Source organism: Vulpes vulpes, chromosome 14 (assembly GCF_048418805.1).
Source record: "Vulpes vulpes isolate BD-2025 chromosome 14, VulVul3, whole genome shotgun sequence".
Classification (NCBI taxonomy): domain Eukaryota; kingdom Metazoa; phylum Chordata; class Mammalia; order Carnivora; family Canidae; genus Vulpes; species Vulpes vulpes.
The window spans coordinates 18,511,628-18,537,226 of NC_132793.1; the positions used below are offsets into that span (position 1 = coordinate 18,511,628).

Genomic DNA, 25,599 nt, shown 5'->3' on the forward strand with positions numbered 1-25,599 from the left:
TCTAAAACCGATTTATGGGGATGGCCATAGCCCTACCCTCCGTAGCTACTAAAAATATACTTGAAATGGGTGGATTTTATGATATATATTTCAATAGAGCTATTAAATGGAAGAGTGGTTAAGTGTCCAGTGCCACAAAGTGCTTAAAATACACAATGCAGAGCCCATTTATTGGTTTGGCCACTCATTTGTTGGCCATTGTGGTCAGAATTCAGGAGGGATTCAGGGGACAAGGTGGGACAGAAGCTGGTTGCAGTGGGTGGAGGAATGATGGATGACTCACCCCAGGCATTTGTATGTGAAATGGGAGAGGGAGGGGGTGGTGGTTGGAAACAGCTAGGAGTTGTGAGATTTTTTTCATTTTTCAAATGTGACGTAGGCCTAATGTGGATTTGACAGAGAATGGACAAGAGCTGCTGAGCAGATGTGGAGGTTAAGGAAGAGAGGAGCCAAGCAAGCATCCAGATACCTGGCTTGCATAGCACATGTAAGCCAACCAGCTTTGCCCACAGCTGGACTTGAGCATCACAGAAGAGCCTGATAGGAGGGAGTTTTTCAGACCCTACACGTCAGACTTGCTGGATAAGGCTGGAAGTGTAAGGAGGGAACCAACCTTGGAGGAATAAGGGGGAGGTGGGGGAGTGGGTCCTCTCCCAACTCCATGCTCAAGCATTTTTCAGAGCCTGTCACTTCTGGCCCTCACCTACCTATCCATCCTCTTCCTTCATCCCCACTGGCCAGGTCAGCTTCCCATCCTCTGGTCTGTTCTCCCAGGCCTGCCATCACCAAGGGTGCCCTTCACAATCCTTCTTGACCAGGATCTAGTTGGCATGCACCTACCCTCAGAAAACTTGTAGAAAGGTTCCTGTCGGGAATGGTAGGCACGAGTTCTTGCTCATCAGTAAAATCTTATGCCTGCAAGGCCTCCTGTCTCTAATTTCTAGTTCTGGATCAAGGTTTGTCACTTGCTTGTGGACAGTCCTGCTCAAGTCCCAAACTTCTGGTTCAAGTTCTCATCACCTACCTCCCCCAGCCATGAAATGTATCAATTATTGCCAAGAGCCTCCTATACTGCCATTCTGAACTTCCAGTGATTTACCTACCTAACCATCACAGAATTTACAAAACTTCGCTGTAATCTCCTCCAAAGCACTGATGGCTACGCAACTTCCTTTATTCCCTGGTGCGAATGCTACTTCCCTCACTGGCCAATGAAATAAATGCAGGCTGCCAAGAAGGACCTTCCAAGGGTTCTCTGCAGTAAGTCAACACCAGCCCAGCCCCCACTGAGTTAAGAGACCATCAAGGAGATGGCTCTCCTCCCAGAATATACCTGTGCACACTAGTGAGCTTAGGGGGCCGAGGGCTAAGTCACCAATTCTAACCACTGGCCTTCCAGCTCCCTGCTGTTTGGACAGGAAAGCTCACGCTCCACCCTGAATTCCAGACTTAGCAGTAACCTAGGATGAGGAAAGGAACAATTTTTGTAGGGACCCTACCAACTTGGGTACAGGAGCACTGGGAGTGGTCTAATACCACTCCCTTCTTTTTTAATTAACCAATCAATGCGAGGAGAAGTCTGCATTTGGGCCTCTGGGATCCCGTGGGTACTGGATTAGATATTGGTTTAGTACCCTTAATTCCTGTCATCCTGACTGGAAGCTTAGCCACACAGGCAAACCCAAAGTAAGCTCCCCATTGCTTCTGGCCAGCACACATGGAAAGTGGAAAATCTCCTCCCAAATACTATGTTCACTCCATCTTGCTCAATAAACATTACCTACCCTAGGCTCCAAATACAGTTGTTGTACCCAACTTATTCTTACAGATTTTCTATACACTACCTCACTTCCTGGGTCTGCTTTTAGCAAGAGATGTGGACTCTGGCTCCCCTCTGATCTATCCCTTGGCAGCAGGACAGGTGCAGCCCCTTCCACACCCAGCCCAGCCCCAGCTCCTTCCTGTAGAGAGGGAGCCACTGCTGTTGAGCTGAGCAGTGAGACCCCCATCACACACAGAAACCCAGCCCTGTGGCCCCAATTAAGCCAGGGACCCTGGGTAACAAAAAGGCAGACACTAGGTTTCCGTTAAGTTGTAGGAATTTATTTTAAATAACCTACAGTTGATTAAAAGGGAATTCATGATAAAAATAGAAGATACTTGAGGAAAGATGTGGGAAATGGACTCTGCACACACGCTAAACTAACAATGCCTCTAAAACTAATGATTATAGCAAAAAATGTCTTCACATTAAAATTCTGCTTTTTATGTTTTTTTTTTTCCATTTTTTACACAATTACAAAAGAAAAAATAAAAGCCCTAAATTCTTGATTATTTTTCCTTTTTTGGACCAAATACTCATTTTCCTCTAAATTATTGACTTGTGGAACTTTTTACACAATAAAATCTTTCAAGTGAAAGACTGGGTTTAAAATGAAAAAGATGGATATCTGAAGGGTACAGAGAATGCTCAGAACAAAGGATGATGGGAAAATGGTTTCAGTCACTGATTATTTCATTATCCTTAGACTCACTCACCCCTCATCCCTCCCCAACCCCAATCTACACGATCTTTAAGATCAAGAAAAAGGTTTAAATATTTTAAAATAATTAAAAAGAAATAAAAATTCACATTTAAAAAGGAACACTCAAGTCAGGAAATATTTTCCCATCATGCTTTTCTGTGAACAGGTGTCTGAACCAAAACACTGCCGATGTCACGACTGCTTCAAGTTTAATGAAAATTGATTCCCATGACAATAGATAGTGACAACTCTCACTAACAGGTGCGCTGGGTTTTTGTTCTACTTAATTTTAAATTCCTGAAATGGGGGAGAGGGGAGGGAGTTTAGGAATTCATTTCTATTAAAATATAGAAGTTATTGCAAAACCCTAACTGTAAAAACGCACCAATATAATCGGACTTCGTATACAGTAGCTAAGAGAATCCAAATGCTTCAGTGAAACAGTGAATTTGCCTGGCAGAACTCTGACAAATTCCCATCCACTTGCTCTCTTGAAAATAAAAACAAAATTCAAAACAAATCATACAGCTAGAATTTTGATATCTGAAATATTTTTAAATAAGTTGTCCATAGGACAACTGGCTCAGCTCTTTCTTATAATATCTCCAGGTTTATCTTTTCTCAAAGATGTTGGTTTGTTAAGACTTGCCGCCTCTCTCCCTCAGGTGTGAGGGTAAGCAAGGCTCACAGTTTATCCATCTTCCCCAAACCACACTGTTCCTTTTCACAGAACCCTGCCCCTCAAGACTGGTTAGAACTCGTAGTCCTCATCAGCCATGTCGATGGCCCAGGCAAACTTCTCCCGCTGGGTTTTGTTGTAAATTTTCTCAATTGGGACCCCCCACTTCTTGCACCTGCACACAAAGGAGAAAGAAGGTAAGGATTAGTGTCTCAGGGAGCAATAGCCCAGACCTAGGGCAGCAGGCTTGAATGTCCATCTGGTGAGAATGAGTTTTAAGAGTGGCCAGGCATAGTCTAAGAGCATCACGTGCTTATTTAAATCATTAGAGTGACCTCTAAATTGATGCTACTACAGATATATTAATGAAAAAGATACACATTAAAAACTAAGGCAGAGAGTTGGGTAATTTGCTTATATTCTCATGCAGCTAGAGAGCATGGAGCTGAAAACCGAATCCAAGCTGTCTGGCTCAAGTCCATGTTCTTAACCACTGCACATACTGCCCCTCCTCAAGCTAACCCAACCTCTAGCACCCACCAGGGCAAAAAGAGCAAAAAGGGTGCAAGGGCTGGATGGAACCCCTGACCCAAGGCAGCATAATATTATTGACCATTTAGGGTCATTCAGGATGTTCTAGGGCATTTGTAGTATGCATAACAGAAAAGCAGGGGTTCCCCTAAAGGATTTAAAGTGTGAAGTGCAGGAATGGTATGTGAAGGCCAACAATGCTCTTAAACCCACCCCCCTCCCTGCCACTACCCTTCTCAAGTTAGCAACAGGAACTCAAGAAGAGCTTAATGCTTACCAAGCCACTGTGATCCTTGGGTCCAGATAATTGAGTTTGGAGGTTCCCAAAGCAATTTGTTTATTCTCTTCTCGGTCTGTGGCCTGAACCTCAAGCTTCATTAACTGCTCCTCCAGCCTCTGCACAGCCTTCTTCTTTGACTCTACCACCCTGGAAGAATGGAAGGCATCAAGAACCAGGCCTAGCCTCTGGACAAGAACGTTGCAAACCCATCCTGCCATGCAGGAGCAGCAAAAGCAAGAAAGCCCTAAATACAGAGATTTTCAAAAGATACCACTTAAACCTTAGAAAAGCTGGGGTCCCAGGGCCTCTGATACTGTCCCCAGTTTTCTCTCAACCAGTCCCCAGCTTTGCATAACACCAGGTACATACTTCTTGGTCTTTGCATCCTTCAGGACCTTGGCATCAGCTTTAGCACTTTTCAGATCTCTCCGGGCATCTGCTAACTGTTCCTTCTTGGCATCAATCTAAGGGGGGAAGAACAGTAAGCTTTAAGAAAATCAGCCTAGAGAGGGAAAAAAAAGAAAACCATGGGCAACACCAGAGATAAAACCTAGACGTTGTCTCCACTAGGCAGGCAGTCAGTGGTGTGCCAGGTAAAAACCCCCAGCTGCATAGCTTCATGAAGGCACAGAGTAGATGTACAGTGACTACTGAATTCAACTGCTATTTGGTCATTTATGTTCTTCACTGATCCTTCAAGAAGTGATCCTTCTATAGGTAGTGACCCAGGGCCCCCTTAATCCAGAAGCTCAGGTTAAAGAACCCGCAAGAACTGAGAATGTGCTGATCTTTCAGTCATACGACACTTTGGCTTAAATACCTGAGAGGAGGACTAGAGATGAAAGCTGTTTGTCAAATGGATACTGTGCCAGGGTGTAGCCTTCAATCTAAGAGTACAGAAGGAGAGAACTCCTTATAAAGCTGAGACAGGATCCTTCCATCTACTGAACCCAGCTTATCCTCAGATTCTGTCAGTACTCTGGGAAGGAGTGCCAGCTTCTCAAGAAAAAAGGATACACTGAAGAGAATACCTAAGAGACTTAAAGATGGCAACTGAAGTACCCAGGAAGCAAACAGCTCAGCCCGTCTGTTCAAACCTATACATGGCATGGCATGGCCTGGCTCTGGCATTCTATTTTTCAAGAAGAGAGAGCTACGACACCATGAAAATTCAAGTAGTTATCACTCAAAAACAAAGGTCTGAAAACATTTTTAGCTATAGAGCACTTTCCATAAAGGAAGAAAATAACGGCAATTCCAGCCTTTCTTGCTTATAAACCCTTGCCAATACCTCCAGAAAGCCTAAGTTCTTAGTTCCTGCTTAAGGACAGCAGCAGGCAACATCATGAAACTAGAGTTCGAGCCATCAGCTCATGCTGCTGGGGGCAGAACCTCAGATGTGCTATTACCTTGCTAACCTGCAAGGTCAAGGGAACCTCTGCAGAGTAAATAAATACTTGCCTGATTTAACACACATTGGGCTGTTATTCTCAGCCCAGAATTGTCTGTTAGGTATACACATGCAGCCCAAGATTGGAAACAGAGGCCACCATTGTGAGAGAATCATTAAATGCATTTTACTATGAATGGCTTATGTCCAACATCTATGTTGTCCAAAGTTAAGCTGAAGGAACTGATTCTATACACAAAAGCGTCACAGACACCACTAGCCAGATTCTTCTTAGGCTAGAAATGTAACAAACCACAATCTTTTAACCATTTCTGTGGATGCTAAATTGGCAGGCTGTTTCAAATTCTCTCAAAGCATCAAAGACTCCATTGATTCACTTGGCAAACAGGGGCGTGTGTTTGCTTTGTGGGCACACAGGAGAGGGTTCCTCAGCTTGGAGGGCTCGCCTGGCAGACAGCCTGGGCTGCCCAAACAGTGGTTCCAGAGTAAGATCAACAAAATACCTCCTCATGCTCTTGGGTGGGGTCTGAATTGGATCAACAGCACCTGAATATTCATGCTTTTATTTCTGGCTTAGCATAATAACATGGGGAGAGTAAATAATACCAGATGACCATCATTTAATAGAGTGGGAGCAAGGGAGCAAATAGGAGCTGCTACAAAGAGTGGTCTGTAGGGTTCTTTGCCTGCCAACCATATGGTCTAAAGATCTGAAGAGGTCTAGGGATGTATATTCATTTACTGTGCACAAGTGCATCCCTTCAGGAAAACCAGATGACTCCTGTAGCATGAACTGTAGGTTGTGGATATCTTTTGACCCAGATGTACTTCTACTACTAGGTACTTATCTTGAAGAAATTTCAACAGAAGGAAAACATGGTGGACCTGGAAATGTGTATGTAGCCTCACTCTATAGTAGTCATTTTTAAACTTCACTTGTTCTAATACAGAATTCTGTGGATGTGGATGGAAAAGAATTACATCTCTAAGTTCACTAACCTCTGTTTGAAATTCACCATTTCTTCTTCAATTAATTATGAGTGTGGGCAACAAACCATAGTAACACTAGTAGTACCTAGGACTTCACCAATATATGTACAGATATTTCCCTATCACTGTGGCAGAAACCTTGAAGTAGAACTTCCACATTCATTACTACGCTTGAAATTTAATTATTGACCTGCCTTAAGATTTTATAATTAAGGAAGCACATCAAAGACTTTAAAATTTATTTGGTAAGTATGTTTCAAGATAATTGGTCCTTTGTGACCCTGTGTGTCTGCTCTCAAGTGAAATGTTAAAAATTCTATACTCCGCGCATTGAAATGGGTTTATGAAGCCATTGCTAACACAGAAATGCCAACTGCCCAAATGTTTAGTGCCTTGTGACTTACAAGCTCAGTACCAGGCAGATTTGTAGGGAGGAGAGGCACATGGAGGAGGAACAGCATCTACTTGTTTGCATGTCAGTCTCTCCCTCTAGGGCAACTGTGGCATAAAGCCAGTATTCAACAGATGTTTGATGATGAGCTACATAAAAATATGATTCATGTGGAATGTGTAAAAATAAAAATAGTTGTGTTAGGATTAGGGGGCAATTAAATATCATTGTTTCATCATCTTTTCAATTTGAAACAATCTAATTTAGAAATAGTTGTATTTCTGGGCTAAGGCAAGAAACTGTGAAGACTCTCTTTGTATCTATTATACTCATTTATAATAAGGACAATAATTAGCAATATTTCAAAGAGGGTACATCAAACTTAGTTTTTCAAAACAAGAAGCAACCAGTGCAGGACTTCTGTTCACAGAATGGAAACTTCCTAAACAATGGATACTTGATACTCAATACCTTGATCAGGGATAACTCCTATTATATTACCATGTTTATCTCTAGCATGGATGTATCTCCCAGAAAGACCTAGAACTGGAACTGGCCTCCTCATATCCCAGCCCAGAAGGCATCTCACTTGCAGATTATCCATAGCAGATGGGGCTCCCTTAATTTTGCTACCCCACCATCTAGATCTGCAATACCTTAGACTGCAAGTTCATCATAGACTTCTCAAAAGTTTTGGGTGGTGCCCTCTGATGGTTACAAAGGATTGCAACAGCTCGGTTGGCACGGTTATAAGATAGGATCTTTGCTGGGATGTTCTCATCCGCTGTGAAGAAAGAAACATAAGGGTAAAACAGTATGTATACACAAGAAGAATACACAACATGCCTTCCCCAGTGCTGCTTCATGACTTTGCTGGTCCTCAACTCACTCAAATAATCAAGTTCTCCCAAGACACAAGGTCAAAACCTGAGAGTCAAGAGTCATCTGCTTGTCTCAAAGGCTGTTTCCCCCACTCAATGTAGCCTGAAGAAAATGTGGAATTGGGACAGAAAAGGTCTGTAGAGGAGGGTAAGACAAAAGGATCACAAGCTTTATATTTTAAAACCACAAGGCAGTATGTGTTTTACACAGAAAGATTAAAAGCATGAGGAATATTTTACTTATGTCACATAGCACCCTTTATCCCACCCTAAAATACTGGCCCTCAAAACATCCTCTTTGGATTTTTAGTCTTATATTCTAAAGCTATTTGATGTACTTTTAGAGGATAGGGAGAATTTAGCAGTGACTGGGCTCTAGGGAAAAAAAGCTTGTGTATCTTGGTTGTACTTTCTGCACCTAGTTTTTAGGAAAATACTACCTACTATTTTAAGGGGGGGGGGGGTGACAGAAACCTCAGGGGAAGGATGTGCTCCTGGTTTAAAAAATAACCATGAAAACCTTATTCTCTCCAATTTAACCAAGCATCATAGCACTATGTCTTCACTCTGTGAGTTTTCAAAAAACATACATATAAAGCATCAAATGTAGGTACCTTCAGAAAGCTCCTGTCAGCATTCCACGAAAATAAATCTTGAACTTGGGGTAGGAAGGGGGAAACTACACTGATTTTATGTTTATACAACTAGGCCTTGGCTCTCTATTAGAGGTATAGAAGGAAAAGTTTCCAGTGATAAAATTAAGGAGAATAGCAGAACAGATCTAGGACTTAGCTCAGCAAGGGCAATGGACATACCACGAAGTGTGCAAGCCTGTCTGGCCAACCAGTACTTACGGGCTGTGAGTTCTTTTAGCTGTTGCTGTAGCGTGATGGAGGCATTGTATGTACGGAACACCTTGGCTGTCAGGCCCTCCATAAGATCCTGAAGATGCTTATTTAGAATACCAGTCTGGAGGAGACAAAGCACAGAGAGGATATTGGGATTTATGCAAAAGCCAAACCACTCTGCCCCTTCTGGCAAGCCCTAGGACATTTATACCAGTGTAATCTCAAGTTTGCCAAGTTTATTGCCCTGCCAGTGGGAAGTTAGAAAAAAATTCCAAAACAGAGGGTGCATGGTATCTCCCTATGAAGTACGTTAATCTTAAGCAGGCCAATAAAGCAAATTTGTCCTTCCCCCATTAAGATCTTCCCTGATAAGATATAGGGAGAGGCCTTCAGTCTCAGAGATGGCTGGGTATCCAGCCAAAAGAAGACTCTGCAAGAGCCAGAAGAGAATAAAAGGTAGGGTCTGTCCACCTGTCTGAGGGCTTTGGTCATGGATTCACTGTGTGCCTGCAGAAGGAACAGGGTATAGGATGCCACAGGACAAACTGAAGGGATAGTAGTCCAAGTCACCCCCAGGCAAACCTCTCCTTTAGGAGCTTGTGAGGAGGCTCCGGCTAGGCCCCTCCTTCAACCCGTGCAATCTGTCCACTCACATTGAGTCTATCAAAAAGATCATCCTCAGGCTGTTTGTTCTCCATAAATAGCTGTAAGTTCTTAAAAACCTAAAGGAAATTAAGTAGAACCTATTATTTAAAAAGCCTTTACTTTAGAAATAATTATCAACTTACAAAAACCTTGAAAATAAAAAAGCATAAGGCATACCCATACCCACAATCCTTTTACCGATTCACTGACCATTAACGTTTTATACAACATTCACCATTGCACAATACATGTCTGCCTCACTTCCATCTCTACATACATGTGTGTAGACACACAACTGTTTGTCCTGAATCATTTATGAGCCATTTATCCTTAAATATCTCCGTGTATTTCCTAAGAACTTCCTAAGGATAGAGATACTCCCTTGCATTCACACAGTACTTATCAGCTTCATAAATTTGCATGTATATATGCTTCAATCTACTGTTCATATTCCAATTTGGTCAGCTGACCTAATGATGTCCTCTACTTCTCCAGGATGGAATCCAATCTAAGGTATTACATTTAGTTGTCATGTCTCTTTAGCACTTCTTTAGTATGGACCACTGCCACAGCCAACAAAGCCTAATGACTGATTAAATATCAGACTTTTAAAGGGCTAGATTACAGGTTCAAGCCCAATAGCTGGGGGGGGGGGGGGGGGAACGGATGGACATGGAGCTGCAGTGCCCTCTTTGGGTATGGGCTCAGAGATTTGAGGACTAAAGGGCTATTGCTTGGCTCAGTTCAGAGAGGTTGAGCAAAGCTACAAAAATGACAAATATGCAACAAGACCGGGGGTACGGAAATGTGGTTGAATCATTACAGTAAGGTGAGTTAAATCTTATGCTAAAGTTTGCCACTAGGGCCAACTCTCTATAGCATGCACTGTTGACTGTTACTTTAGGACATGGTGCCTTCATTCCCAGGAAGGTGAGGGACAGGGACTAAAAGGAGGTACACAGGACAACCAATACCTCTCCTCTCTCTTTCAAACTATTTCCCTAGTGTCCAGCAAGTGAAGAGCATACAAAAAGCACTCAATATATGCTTGCTGAATGAATGAATGAATGAATGAACGAACGAACAAACGAATGAAATAAAGGAAAAACAGGCCAGGGTGCACAGGCCAAAGTAACTTACTCGTTTCTCAACAGGGACTTTATTATAGTATCTGATCGAATCTTTTCCAAGGAAGTCAAACTCTACCACGTATTCCTGACCATCCAACTCTGGGTGCAGATTGATATGCTCCACACGAAGCGAGCAGCAACCCACAGTGTCCGCTGTTTCTCCTTCCTCCTTCTCATTGCCTGCTCTCAGAGCAAGCTGTCCAGGAAGTAGGGAGAAATGAGAACAAATGAAAAAACTTCAATTTTCTACGATCTCTAGGAAACCCAAATCAGAAGTCTCCTAACTCTGGGGATAGAGTATCAGTCTGCAAGACTTGGGAATTCTGGATTCTATATGCTCCTTCCTCTATAAAATGAAGTACAAAGAATCATAGTGATATTACCCTTTCTCATAAAACCAAGCTTCTCTTTACTCTGTTCTCTCAAATAAGAATGGAGGACAGGAAGAAATTAAAAACAACAACAACAACAACAACAAAGCAGCAAACGAGAGTATTCCTATTCTGGGTGATAGACTCAGTAGTCTCCTAATTTTGCTTAATTTTTGAGATAATTTAGATTTTGTGCTAAGCAGTGCAAAATTGGGAAAGAAACCAAAATCTTCAAAAAGGTAGTGACAAACTCATCTCCTCTAGAGCATGGTCCTTCAAAGTATAGTTGTGAAACATTCATGGATTGTTTAACCAATTTTAAGGGTTATAACCATTCTTTTTAAAAACAAGAAAAAAATTAAAATGTCAGAATTCATTGCTTGTAGAAAGGCTAAACATTGTTTTGTGCAACTTTTCAGTTACACACAACTACAAATATATTTATGTGTGTTGGGTCATGATGTAAAATAAAAATTTTTTTGGTGGCTTATAGTCAGTTTGAAAATGTCATAGTATTTGCAGAAGATTCAGATTTAGAGACCAGCAGACTCCAAATGCCTCTCTCTCCACGTCTACCCTCCTTATTGGACCAGAGATGGGTACTGCTCCAGTACTTAGCACAAGGCCTGGAAATGTAAACAATCCCATATTTGGTAAGCTCAACGTATTAGGCAATGTGATAGAAGATGCTCACCTTGTCAATGAAGTATAGGGCTACAGCTCTCTGCCGGACTTTCATCTCTTTGGACTTCCAGTCTTCTCTATATTGGTTCCGGATCTTATCCACACACTTCTTCAGTCGCCGAGCAGTCTCATATTTTTGCCAGTCTTTCTCACCCTGCAAAGACCCAAACCCAAAGGTCTATGTAGATTGTGTAGGGATGGTAGAGTAAAAATAGACTTTGAATATTCAAGCTCAGAGCTCTGAACCAAAGGAACCTGAGCATAAGCAAGGTAGAAAAATAAGAGTACTGAAGAGAAATTTTAGAGTATCTAACCTGGTGAGAACTCACGTTAGTCTCGTTTCACTGTCAAGCACAACTGGTCCCTGTCTAGTTACTAAGCCAGCCTCTGGCTTTCATTCTGTAAAGTGGTTATGTTCTTGGGAAAAGCCCAAATGGCACGTCCCCAAAATGGACTTCTATCAATTATCAATACAAAGGGTATAAATATCCCCATCCCCACATCAGCATCAATGCTCTGCTGTAGAGTCTGTGACCCAACAGTTTTCTGCTAGGACTGAATTTCATTAAATACAAATCCAAGACAACCATTCAGTTTGATGGACTGTCAAGAAGCAGAACCAAAGATGACACAACACATTAATTACTAAGGAACACAAAGACTTCCAGGAACAGTGGTAATTATTCACCATTTTCTAACTTCTGCATTTAAGAGTATTTTTGATCGGACTGAGAGGAAACAATGTTACTGAGAAGACTTTTTCTTCTCAAAACATTAGTTTTTGGTACAAGTTCTAAAAATTTATTCTAAAGCCAATGAAGTGTTTTTAAAAGGGTATGAAAAGACTGAATCTAATCAACAGTGACAGAAATTTATTTCTGCTACCATATTGAATGGAAACAAGATTCACAAGCAAGGACTGATACTAATGTCAAGTGAGAAAGGTAAGAAAGGGGGGAGAAACATCCATGAAATCCCAAGAAGGTCAGGGAGTATTCTAAGGCCTAAAGCAAATTATATGACATGACTACAAGGATGGATTTTTTTTTTTAAAGCTAGCTAGTTTGCTTATTTCTTTCTTTTCTTTTTCCTTTCCTTCCTTCCTTCCTTCCTTTCACAGAGAGAGGCAGAGACACAGGAGGAAGGAGAAGCAGGCTCCATGCCGGGAGCCCGACGTGGGACTCCATCCTGAGACTCCAGGATCGCACCCTGGGCCAAAGGCAGGCGTTAAACTGCTGAGCCACCCAGGGATCCCCCACAAGGATGGATTTTAAGAACCCAAGAATCTCTGCTCTTAATTCTCCCAACCACAAGAGAGAGGGATAGTGATTTCTACCCACATATGCCTAGATCCCATCTGACATGGGACATTGGTCCTTGAAGTATAATAACCATGGTCATGGTAACTAGCCTTCAAGCATGCAGGAAAGTGAGCTATGTGTAAGTGAGAAATATCTTCTACGTCTAGCTCTAACAACACTCAGAAATGCAAGCTCACCTGGGTATGCTAAGGATTCATCAGCACTCTCCCACAACTGTGTGTGGCCAAGTTGTATGTACTTGTTTGGCTATAAAATAAGATGTTCAGTAACTACTTGTTGTTGTGGGTGGGCAATTAAGCAGTTGGTGATACAATATCTAAGAAGAAATATCTAAGCTCTATTTCCTGACAATGGGAAGCTTAAAATTTCTCAGATTTTTCTTAGTACATATTGACATTTAAAAGGGTGAAGAAAAAGGTATGATACCAGCTGTCTTCATGTACGAGTAATAAATTTCCATGACAATCATGTCTTTCTCTCTCTCTCTCCCTTATACACTTACACACACACACACACACACACACACACACACACACACACGACATCAAAGACTCATCTTTAATAGTATAGTCGCCAGTTAAGGAGCGGGCTCTTGGCCATCACTCTAATGCACACAGGCCTACCAAAGCCTTATTCCAAGTCTTCAAAGTCCCATAGGGTTACATTTGCCCAATTCCTTAGTCATGCCACTGAAACAAGGTTTAGAAAAACGCAACAAATAAGTTATTCACAGAGGATACCACAAGATCAACTTTTCTTCACAGGATGGTTGGGCTCTTGATGCAAGGATCCAGGAGTCTCTCAAATAAGGATACAAAGTTGGGAGGGTGGTGGCAGATGCCACCTTGTCTAGGTCTAAGGGAAGGCTGGCTCCAGGAAGTATGCTTATCCCTGCTGTCTTCGAAGTTTCTCTAAGCAGACAGTAAATTACACTTGAACAAGCTTTCTCAGACTACTAGAAAATAAAATACCCATTTTGGTCTTCCAGATAAGGTCATCATCAAAACCGTCTCAGTAAAACAAGGTATCCACTATAGGAAGCTTGCCTTTAACCCTTTCCATTTTCCCCTACCCAAACTTTTGTATGGATAAAAATCTAACTTGATTATACAGGACTCAGGTGTCCCTATTCTGAATCTTTTAGAAAAGATTTTATGTTATATAGTTTGATCAGTTTTGACAATTCATAACCTATGTAACCTACATCCCATTAAGACACAGACTATTCTCAGGGCACCTGGGTGGCTCAGTGGTTGAGCATCTCCCTTTGGCTCAGGTCGGGATCCAGGGGTCCTGGGATCAAGTCCCACATCGGGCTCCTTGTAGGGAGCCTCCTGCTCCCTCTGCATGTCTCTCATGAATTAAAAAAATAAAATCTTAAAAAAAAAAAAAAGAAAGAAAAAAGAGAGAGGAAGAGAGTATTCTCTATCATTAGAGAAAGTTCTCTCATGCCCCTTTCTGGTTAATCACCAACTAAGCAACCACTGTTCTTTAATTTCTATCATCATAGATTAGATTTTGCCTAATTTAAAGTATTATATAAACAGAATCATACAGTGTAGGCTTGTGTGTCTAGGCTTTTCAACATGTATTTTAAGATTCATCCACGTTGGGGTGCCTAGGTGGCTCAGTTGGTTTGAGTGTCTGACTCTTGATTTTGGCTCAAGGTCACAATCTCAGGGTTGTGAGATTGAGCCCATTAGGCTCTGCACTGAGCTTGAGATTCTCTATCCCTCTCTCCGCCCCTCCCCCATGCTCGTTCTCTTAAATAAATTTTTTTTTCTTAAATAAAATCTTAAAAAAAAAAAAGATTCATCCGTGTTGCTGCACTTATTAGTTCACTTCATCCAGCTGCTGGTATATACGGTATAATCTATGACTATCCCTGATGTGTCTGACCAGACCATGTATTTATTCTGTTGATGGACCCCCTAGAATGTTTCCAATTTGAGACCTGCATTAATATAATGCTGCAATAAACATTCTTGTACAGATCTTTTTATGGACACAGGTTTTCAATTTATTTGGGGTAAAAATACCTAGAACTGGAATTAGTCACCTCATTGTGGTTTAAATCTGCATTCCATTGATAATTAGCGAGGTCAAGAACTCTTTCTTGTGCTTATTTATTGGCCATTTCTCTATCTTATAAAGCATCCGTTTGAGTCTTGCTTTCTTTTATTATTGAGTTATAGAATTCTCTGTGTATTCTGAATACAAGTTTTCCATCAGATACACATGCTGCCAATATTCTCTCCCAGTAACATGTATTTAGTAACAGTATCCTATGTTGAACTCAAGTTTTTTTAAACAATTGATTTATGATAGAGAGAGAGAGGCGCAGAGACACAGGAGGAGGGAGAAGCAGGCTCCATGCTGGGAGCCCGACTCAGGACTCGATCCCGGGACTCTAGGATCACGCCCTGGGTCAAAGGCAGGTGCCAAACCGCTGAGCCATCCAGGGATCCCAAACTTAGGTTTTCAATTTTAATGAAGTCCACTGTCGATTGTTTTATCATTAGTGTTTATTTTTTGTCCTAGGGAACCTATAACCAAGGTCATGAAAGTGTTTTTATCATGATATCATCTAGAAGTTTTAGCATTTTATTTCTTGTCCTTTAGAATTTACAAAAGATGTCAGGCTCAGAATTTTTAAAAAATAAATGTGGGGATCCCTGGGTGGCGCAGCGGTTTGGCGCCTGCCTTTGGCCCAGGGCGCGATCCTGGAGACCCGGGATCGAATCCCACGTCGGGCTCTCGGTGCATGGAGCCTGCTTCTCCCTCTGCCTGTGTCTCTGCCTCTCTCTCTCTCTCTGTGACTATCATAAATAAATAAAAATTAAAATAAAATAAAATAAAATAAATGTGTCTTACTTTTGCTTTCTAATAAAACTCACCAAAATCAGAGCTTCCTAAGAATATAAAGTTTTATTAGGACATTTTCCTTCAATTCAGCCCTTTAACATCTAGATGGTTACATTTAAAAGGTTGTAGGTACATACATCTCTGAAACCTCACAGAATTATAAGCTCTAAAGACAGAAATGGCAAGAAATGGGGATTTCGCCCTAAGAATATTTTAATAGGATTGAATACAATGTAATGTAAACAATGGATTACAAAGTCTGTTGTACTTTACATTTAAAGAAAAAATGAAAAATTTTGTTCATAAAGTTAAGATGATTGAAGAACCTCACTTTTATCAAGGGCTACTTTACAGGTTATGAGACTAGATAATGTTTCCAACCTTGACCGTGGGTTGAACTTAGGAGTGAGTACCGTAACAAACAGTCCTTTTGTAACCTCTGGATCTATGGTTTACTTGGGATCAGAGAGCTTCACTAAAGCTACTGGTTCCCAAAGGCTAACCGCCATTTTCCTGCTATTTCAGAAAACATAAACATATATTCTTTCCTGGAGAAAAGATAGATTATGAGGATGAAAATGAAATTTTCAGTGAAACAAAATGAGAATTTCCCAACTATAAATCCTCACTAAACATATAGTAATGGGTGTGTTTTAACAAGAAAAGTAAACCTAGAGGGAAGGTATTGAGTACAGAAATTAATCAAATATCTCATTGTGACAACTGCTGACTAAAGAGAGGATTAAGGGGGTGCCTGGATGGCTCAGTGGTTGAGTGTCTGCCTTTGGCTCAGGTCATGATCCTGGGGTCCTGAGATCGAGTCCCACGTCAGGTTCCCTGCAGGGAGCCTGCTTCTCCCTCTGCCTGTGTCTCTGCCTCTCTCTCTGTGTCTCTCATGAATAAATAAAATCTTTAAAAAAAAAAAAAAAGAGAGGATTAAGGATTTTATGGATGGATTCTTTGAAAATAAAAAGTAAAACTTTAAAGCCCCACCAATCTCCCTCTTACTCTTATAAAAAAAAAAAAAAAGTAGTTGTAGTAGTAATACAAGGTACAAGTAGTAGAAATAGTGAGTCCTTACTGTTCTGAGGGGAAACAGTTAAGTATCGGCAGAGAGCTGAAGAAATCAGATTTTTCTCTTAACTTACAGTAAGTATGACTTCCTAAGCCCTTAACCATCTGCCTGATTCTGGATCCCAACCCAGCTGAGTAGATTCTCTGTCCTGTGTATAAGATTCTAGGCAGGGCCTACATGTGGGTGACTTCTATATTCACTATCATAACCATCATTTAGAAACCTGCACAAATTCCTACAGTATATGGGGGTTATATGGATATTGTCAGGAATAAATTAGTGGCTCCTAGCCCTGGAGGTCCTCCCCCTGGTCTGTCAACAATAAAGATCTCAAGCCTTGGAGGCTTTCCTACAATCTGCTTGAATGCCAGGTGTAAGAGATTGCAGTATACATGTATTTGGATCTGTTCACCTCTAGTCCACCCACACCGGCATCATCTTGTCCAAGCCATCACCATCTGTTGCTTGGAGGACTACAACAGCATCCTATTGGTATCCCTACTTCTAGTGTGTATCCAATCCAACCTCCACAGAATTTACCACTCAGAATGATCAGTTAGGTCATAGGTTTCTAAAACACGAATCTGGTATTTCCCTTGTTAGAACCCAGTAACTTCCCACTGGATTTAGGATAATATAAACAACTTTAAGGAAGAGCCTGAAGATTTGGCCTGCATCCCCTCTAGCTTCCTCCTCATGCCCCTCTCTTGCTCACATTGTACCTCAACTGCACTGCCCTTCTTTCAGGCCTCAAGACCACCAAACACTTTCTCTCTTCAAGGATTTCAAAAGGCTATTTTCTGTGGAAGACCCATTCCCCTATCTTTTCCATGGATAAATCCTATTCAGTCTTGTCTTATTGTAAATGTCATTTCCTCAGAAGGCCTTCCCTGAACCTGAGGCCAAAATCAAATGCCCTGGTATACTCTCACATGGTACCGCTGCACTTTTTCTTTCCATCTTCTATTTATTTATTTTTAAAGATTTTATGTATATATTCATGAGAGACACGGAGAGAGAGAAATAGAGACATAGGCAGAGAGAGAAGCAGACTCCATGCAGGGAGCCTGATGTGGGACTTGATCCCAGGACTCCAGGACATGCCCTGGGCTGAAGGCAGGCATTAAATCACTGAGCCATCCAGGGATCCCCATCTTCGCATCTTTTACAAGAATTTGTTTATTGGTGTGACTGCGTACAAAGCCTGTAAATCTTACTGAAGTTGGGGTTATATGTTCAAGACCCTCCTCTGTTCAAAGCCCTTCAATAGCTCTCCAGATACAGAACTTGGACCAGTCTCTTTAGCAAGATGCTTAAGGCTGTCCACAAACTGGCAGTAGGATATCACAAGAAGGCACCAAAAGGCTAAAGATCTAAGTCACAGTTACTAACTATTGGACTGTGGGCAAGTTTCCTGGCTTCCCAGAGACCAAATTTATCTATAAAACGGTGGCATTCGTACATCTGCTATGGTTGCTAAGATAACTGAATGTCAACTTATGTGAAAACACTTATGTGAAAAGTAACCTAATATCACTGATTTGTGTAAAATACACATAAAATTTACCATTAGTAACATTTTAGCACATTCACAATGCTATGTAAATTGCTAATTCTTTTTGTTACTCCCTTTTACATTTCTCCCATTCTGTTCATAATAACACAACACTGTTTGGAATAACTCCCTTTTAAGACCGAACTATAATCTTATTAAATCTAATTTCCTTCATAAAGTTTCTGATCTCTAAGCGCTGGAAATAACTGCTACATTTATCTAAAACACTTAATGCTTACTTTCTTCAAATACAATTGAATTCTTACCCAATTTGCCCACTTAGCCTAGAAGTTCTTTGAGAGCTAAGACCACTGTTTATCTACATTTATTTCTGAAGAATTAACATTTCTTTAGATGACTGGACTTCTCATAAGGGTTTTGATTCTATACTTACTCTATAAACTAGAAAAAGTGACATTTCTAACTGTCAAAAAAATACAGAGATGGTCTTTTTCATATTAGAACAAAGAACTAAGTTAGAAGGACATGTGATTTAGTGTCGACAAGACAAGGCCTTCCAAGGTGTGGCCTCCATGCCTTAACAGATGTTTAATAACCTATAAACCAAGATTTAAAAAGTCTTTAGTCCCAGTGTCCTGCATTTTTAACAGACATAGTCTACAAAGAACTAATTCCTTGGCTGTTTTCTTTTGAGCTCATTTCTCTTTAGGGTTGCTATGTACATTCCCATAGTACGTCTGAGGTAGGAAGTTCATAGGACTCTCCCAAGCAGGAATACCTAGCAGGCTAAAGAACTTGACTGCCCTTCCAAGACAGCTTTTCCCTTTCAATAAGAGCATTAACAAATAACACATAGGTATATAACAGTTTATGATGTGCTTTCGCATACATCATCCCATTCAGTCCTGGTATAAACTACCCAGAAGAAACCTTAGGAAGCCAGAAGCATTTAAGACTGTATTTTTATAACTTTCTAGATTTAAAGCAATTACATTCCCTTCTTCAGAACCAAGAAAGTGTGGAAGAAAGCTGTAAAAGCCAATTTACATTTATTGCATTTTCTAAAATTTTTTATAAAAGATTAAAAAGAAGGAGAGAGTCCCAAGCCGACTCTGAGCTGAGCACAAAACTGGACTTGAGCCTTAACCCCAGGACCCCGAGACCACGGCCTGAGCCAAAACCAAGAGTTGGATGTTCAACTGACTGTGCCATCCAGGCACCACACATTTATTTCTTTATCACATTTTAACGCACATTTATTTAATTCTTTATCACATTCTAATCACTGGACAGTAAGCAACAGGGACTGTTATCAGTTTTGTTTACCAACACAATTCCTAATTAGCATCATGCATACACACTGTGCCAGGCACATCGTGGAATCTCAGTAAATATTTGTGAATTAATTAATGAATCAGATTATAATGTGATGCAGAAAATGGCTACATCTTAGGAAGGTCACCAGATAATACTAAGCATGAAAATATTTGCCTTATTATGTGGAGAGTTTGTAATTTGTTATAGTGATTCTAGAGACCAAAAATACTACACTTCAATAAAAAGAGATCAGCCCCACTAAGTGGTGCTACTCCTTACCTTGATTCGTGAACTGGGGTTCAGCATGATATATTTAATGGAACCTTGGATGTTCTCTGTCCAGGAGACCAGCCAAGTAACCTTATTATCATGTCGGACCTCTTTCCATTTATGTCCCGTGGGAGGAGAAGGAACCTTGGCATCTCTGTGGAAATAACAAAGCAGGAGGGCAGTGGAATGAGAAGTGAGGGACATTTTCACCTTTCATGACCTAACGTGGATAAATCTTCTAAGTATGTATTTTCATGTTTCCTCCTCATGACCAGTCAGTAACTGAAAAATACTTGGAGATCTGTACATGGAAATACCATGTTGTTCCTAACAGTCCTGTGTAGTGTGGGAAAACACCTCCAGCAACATACTCCCAAGAACAAAGGAAGCCCCTGACTTGATTTCTGGCCCAAACAATGAATTGTGCTCACTTGCTACAGTTGATGATGATATCCTCAGGCATGATCCGTCTCTTCAGCATGCCCATCTTGGGGTGGTTGCCACGGCCACGGAAAAGCCCAGGAGGTTCTATCTTGAAGTTGGCAATCCTCTCTCTGTGGTTATCCATAACACAGAAGCCATATTCTTTCAGTAATTTTTCATTCTCTTCTTTGATTTTCTGGAACACAGAAAGGAAGTACTCAAAATGGGCTCAAATTGCTGTTTTCCACTCATATTTTATCTCTTACTCGATAACAGTTCGAGGTACAGAAAAGTCGAAAAATCATTAAGAAATAAATGCAAATGCAGAAACCTGGCTGGCTCAGTCAGAAGAGCATATACAACTCCTGATCCCAGGGTCATCAGTTTGAGCCCCACACTAGGTGCAGAGATAAATAAGTAAAACTTTAAAAAATAATAATAATAATAAATAAATTATTTTTAAAGAGAAAGAAATGCAAATAAGGATAACTTCTAAAAGTGTTTTTAAACTAAATATAGGGATCCCTGGGTGGCGCAGCTGTTTGGCGCCTGCCTTTGGCCCAGGGCAGGATCCTGGAGACCTGGGATCGAGTCCCACGTCGGGCTCCTGGTGCATGGAGCCTGCTTCTCCCTCTGCCTGTGTCTCTGCCTCTCTCTCTCTCTCTCTCTCTGTATGACTATCATAAATAAATTTAAAAATAATAATAATAAATAAACTAAATATAATAAAATTCCCCAAAATATCTACCTTTGAGGACTGACCCCAACTACAGATCCAAAGTTGATATTTTTTTTAATCTTCAAGAACTTATGTGTGAACATGTTACCTAGGTATTTTTAAAAGTAACTTTAAAAATTAACATTTTGTTGAGTAGTGTCAAAATGGTAGACAGGGAAGAGTCTATGATAGGCCTCATAAAGAACATCTCCATGTTCTCTAATAGGTTCCAGGCACATTTAGTTAAACGTCATTTCAGATGGGTTTTCAAGCTTAAACATACCTGTCATAGATTCTTTCCTAGGTATATAGGTACACATACATTATATACTTTGTGATCCTTGATCCAAAAGTGTGGGAGTGGAACTTGGGAGCCTCCTTTACCCCCTGTTGACTCTATCTTCATATTATACTTAGAAATTCAACTTAACTAAGTCCTGTTGCCTTGTGGGTGAGAAGAGATTCAGAACCTGACAGCAGGTGTCTTTGGCCAGGACTCTGACAAGATGATACTTCTGAAACCTCCTTAATCTTTGGATCACTACTTGCAAGAACAAAGCTCAAAAGTGGTTTTTAAGTTTTAAAACACCACTCAAAGAATAAACCAAGTTTCACTAATTTGGAACATTTAGAAGACTAAACTGAGACTGAAAAGTCTGATGCAATTATCGTTTTTATAGTAAGTCATAATTTTTAAACTACAAGTCAAATAGGCACCATCAGACAATGAATTATATAATAAATACAATGGCCTAAATCTTATAAACATACAAGTCCTTTAAAATACTGAAACTAACAGTTTCAAAATTCCTTAAAATCCTTAACTTCTGGACCTCCAATTAGGATGGATGGAAGGCAAGCAGGCAGGCAGGCAGACAAGACAAACTCTAGCCTGGACTTCTCTAGATTGGGGTTGGCAAATCTTTTCTTTTCTTTTTTTTTTTTTTTTTTTGGCAAATCTTTTCTAGACAGAAAGTATTTTAGGCTTGCAGGCTATACAGTCTCTTTTGGAACTACTCAACCCTGCCACTGTCAAATGAAAGTAGCCACAAATGATATGTAAACAAGTAGATACGGTTGTGTTCCAAAGAACTTTTTAATAAAAATATGCAGGCTACAGTTTGCCTACTGGTAATCTAGAAGAAAATGACATCCCACTGGATACTAGAAAGATTCCTCTGGAGTAAAGATGAAGATGGATGAGCATGGCTAGATCCCAGGGTAAAATAAATCAAGAACAGGGAGGTACATGGGCAGTATCATAGTATCTGTCTTAAAACCCTAATATCCAAGAGCCACTGTATAGGTCTGCCCACACTTAAATACTGTATTACTGGAGTTACTGACTGGTTCGGTTCCAAGAGCACTAGGTTCTTATACTGAGCCATTAAATAAAATGCCTATTATTCAAAATTTTTGGTCTGTGTAAAAACTAAGAAAACTTAAACTTTACTATCCCAAGAATCCTATATCTTTAGTATAGAACCATGTGAAATTACTAAAGTGAAATCTATATTGTTAAGAACCAAGAAGAAAATTAGATGAATTAAACACTTCCAAAATCCTCCAGGGATTTAAGAAATTCTGTAGTACCAGTTTCTCCTCCTTGCTCATCTGTTTCCGAGCTTCTGACTGGGCTTTGAAATACTGGCTCATCTGGGTAAAATCACATTTGCTTAGGTTGGTGATAATATTCTTCTCTTCATTAGTCATTTCCTAGTTAAGAAAAGGGTGAAGACAGAAGAAAAAGGTAAATATGCGGTTTATCCCACAGGTTTCTTTGTGATTACAGCAAAGTATTTTTTTTTCAGCCAAAGGTGTCTAGAGAGGTAGGCAATCTAAATTCATGAGCTTTGAAAAAAAAAGAAAGAAACATAATTTTATTACTTTGTTCTATTATAAAATACTTAATAAAATAAAAAATGCTTTACATGATGTATCCTTTAAAAAAGGTTATAGAACTCTTATGTAATTTCTTGGGCTCCTTACACACTGCCACATCCGCAAGCATATGTATCATCCCACAGTTGGAAAAACATGAATATATATCATTTGCTTTAGTAATGAGAGAAATATTTCTATATTCATTCTCTCTGAGAAACATTATCCCTTGGGATGCCTGGGTGGCTCAGCGGTTTAGCGCCTGCCTTTGGCTCAGGGCGTGATCCCTGGGTTCCGGGATCGAGTCCCACACTGGGCTCCCTGCATGGAGCCTGCTTCTCTCTCTGCCTGTGTCTCTGCCTCTCTCGAATAAATAAAATCTTAAAAAAAAGAAAAGAAAAAGAAAAGAAACATTATCCCTGACCTATTCACTTATTAAATATTATTTCCAGAACTATTCAGAAGGTAAACTTCAGCTCACTTCTGTCCACACAATCCAAATTGAAAATAAGATTGTTTAAAATCACCTAGACAGATATAGGAAATGCGATTTCAAGAGCAGAAAGTACCAAAAGTAAATAAGCAAGAATCAAAGGGAATGGGACATCACATTAATATAATATCTCTCTTTGCAATAGCAGAGGACAGGCAGTCCTGCAGAGACAAACTTTCCTCTGCTCAGGCAGAGCTGAGGTTTATTGTTTGGCCTGATAAACTCCCTCCTGCAGCCATTAAGTGTGTGGAAGGAAAGACATAGAAGTATTCTTGTTGGATAGAAACCTTACATAATATACTGAATGAATAGGGAAAAAAGAAAAACTTTGCATATAATAAAATTCATAAAGCTCAAATTTTACATTACAGAACTTTTTGTAAAGTAACAGTTTATTAACTGAGTACTTGATTAATATTTCTGCAAGGTGCTAGGATATTAATACATGGGCAACAATACCTTTCTCCAGTCTTTAAAGAAATTTTTCCTAAATATTTCCTTAGTAGTATATTCATGGTCGAGCATTTTTGCAAAGAAGGTAGCTACTTCTTCTGCTTTGGGGCTCAGCTTCATGACTTTACCTAGAGGAAAAAGCAGTTCCAAAAATTGAGCTGTATAGTTTATGTTTTGAATATAAATACTGAGCTCTGGAGAAGTCTTCTAACTAATGGTTTACCTTCCCAAGGTACACAAAGGTCTGGTGACATATGGTAACAATAACAACAAAGACAATACACTGATTTATATCTAGTTGTATAAATTCTCCTTCTCTTTAGCAGATATTTACCTGGGTCATTCTCTGGAGACTATGCCAGTAAACTGTTCCCAGGTGCCTGCTCAGGACAGGGTTGAGCTGGGGGAGGCCCAGCCACTCTTCCTTTTCCTTTCAGCAAGCAGGGTCCTTTACACCTCTTCAATGGTTTTTAAAAATCAAATCCTCAGAGGGACTCCTGCCACTGCTAAGCTAAGCAGCCTCTGTTCAAGAAGGGGAGGAAGGGATAGGGCAGGGAGTGGAAGAAAGGAATTGTGGGGAAAAGAAATAGGCATCTTTCTTCTTTAAAGTTAGGTGGGTGGAATATGAATAAAATAATATATATCCATAGCAGGCAAGCCCAGATATCCCACATGAAAAATCTAAATAAGACCTTCTTCTAGAACTTTTGTACTAAAAAATGTGGTTCACAGACCAGCAGCTTTGGCATCACGTGGGAGTTGTTAGAAATGCAGTATCTCTGGGGTACCTGGATGGTGGTGTCAGTTGGGCATCCGACTGTCCACTTTGGCTCAGGTCACATGATCTCAGGGTCATGAGATCAAGCCCCAACTTGGGGTCCACACTCAACGAGGAGTCTGCTTAAGATTCTCTCTCCCTCTTTCTCTGCCTCTGTCCCTCCCCACCCATGCTCTCAAATAAATAAATTTTTTAAAAAAGAAAAAAAAAAAGAAATGCAGAATCTAAGGCCCAACCTCTGATCTATAGATTCAGAAAATGCATTTTAAGAGGCCTCCAGGTGGCTTATGTATATACTAGAGTTTGAGAGATGACTGCTCTGAACACAAGCACTATGAGGTTGCCTCTTTCAGGGAAATAAGACTTATCCAGAGCACAAGGGATGACTGGGGTTCTTGGTAGTGTGCACATGTTAGTAAAAGCTGTTCTAAAAGAATCCTGATGTTACACAACGGAAACTGCTAACTTGTAAAGTAAATGTGAATGAGCCCTAGGGGTTCTGTGTATACCTTAATTAGTAATAAAGCAATAAAGGAAAGTACTTGAGAGTTTAATCTACTTTTCAGATAGAGTATTTTTAATAGTACTCTCAGGGCCAATTTCCATTTTTTTTCTTGAATATGCAACTATACAGCACCATCTGGAACTAATCCATGGCATAATAACTTGACTATTCCTAAAATGAGGTTAAGTACCATTCCACTGCCTTACTATTACATAGGCATTAATAATTCACCAAGGATTTTCACTTTAATTATAGAAAACTAAAACTTAACCAGAAATCCATTCATTTCAAAACTCAGAAGACATCTCATTTCATGATAGTTGGGAAGTTATCATCCCTAACTGCAGGGATGAAGGGAACTGTGGCACAAAATTGAAAATGTTAGGGTAGACAGAAAGAACCTGTTTGGAATCCTAACTCTAAAGGCCAACAGGTGGCACCACTTTCCCCTTTCAATCCCCTCTAAGCTTCTGCCTTTGCAAGAAGACACTTTGGGGAGACAGGGTTATTAGCTCTCAAGAGATTCCTGCACTTCTTCAGATCACCTCAACTCAGGTCTGAACTATAGTTACCACTAAAGTTGTAACATGCTTCTGGAAAAATTTAAGTCATTAAAA

The 25,599-nt window shown here is 40.3% G+C and overlaps 1 protein-coding gene across 1 annotated transcript in view; it reads right to left on the reverse strand.

Moving 5' to 3' along the window:
- Positions 1-2,081: 2,081 nt before the first annotated feature.
- TOP1 (DNA topoisomerase I) overlaps positions 2,082-25,599 on the reverse strand; it is an 89,597-nt gene continuing 66,079 nt past the window's right edge. Inside the window, exons 10-21 of the mRNA XM_072735856.1 lie at positions 23,706-23,827; positions 22,466-22,588; positions 20,163-20,350; positions 19,741-19,885; positions 11,377-11,520; positions 10,322-10,507; positions 9,190-9,258; positions 8,543-8,657; positions 7,464-7,591; positions 4,385-4,479; positions 4,013-4,162; positions 2,082-3,379 (exon numbers count right to left, since the gene is read on the reverse strand). Of these exons, the coding sequence (XP_072591957.1) occupies positions 3,277-3,379; positions 4,013-4,162; positions 4,385-4,479; positions 7,464-7,591; positions 8,543-8,657; positions 9,190-9,258; positions 10,322-10,507; positions 11,377-11,520; positions 19,741-19,885; positions 20,163-20,350; positions 22,466-22,588; positions 23,706-23,827 (1,568 nt within the window). The 3' untranslated portion in view covers positions 2,082-3,276. The remainder of the gene's footprint in view (positions 3,380-4,012; positions 4,163-4,384; positions 4,480-7,463; positions 7,592-8,542; positions 8,658-9,189; positions 9,259-10,321; positions 10,508-11,376; positions 11,521-19,740; positions 19,886-20,162; positions 20,351-22,465; positions 22,589-23,705; positions 23,828-25,599) is intronic.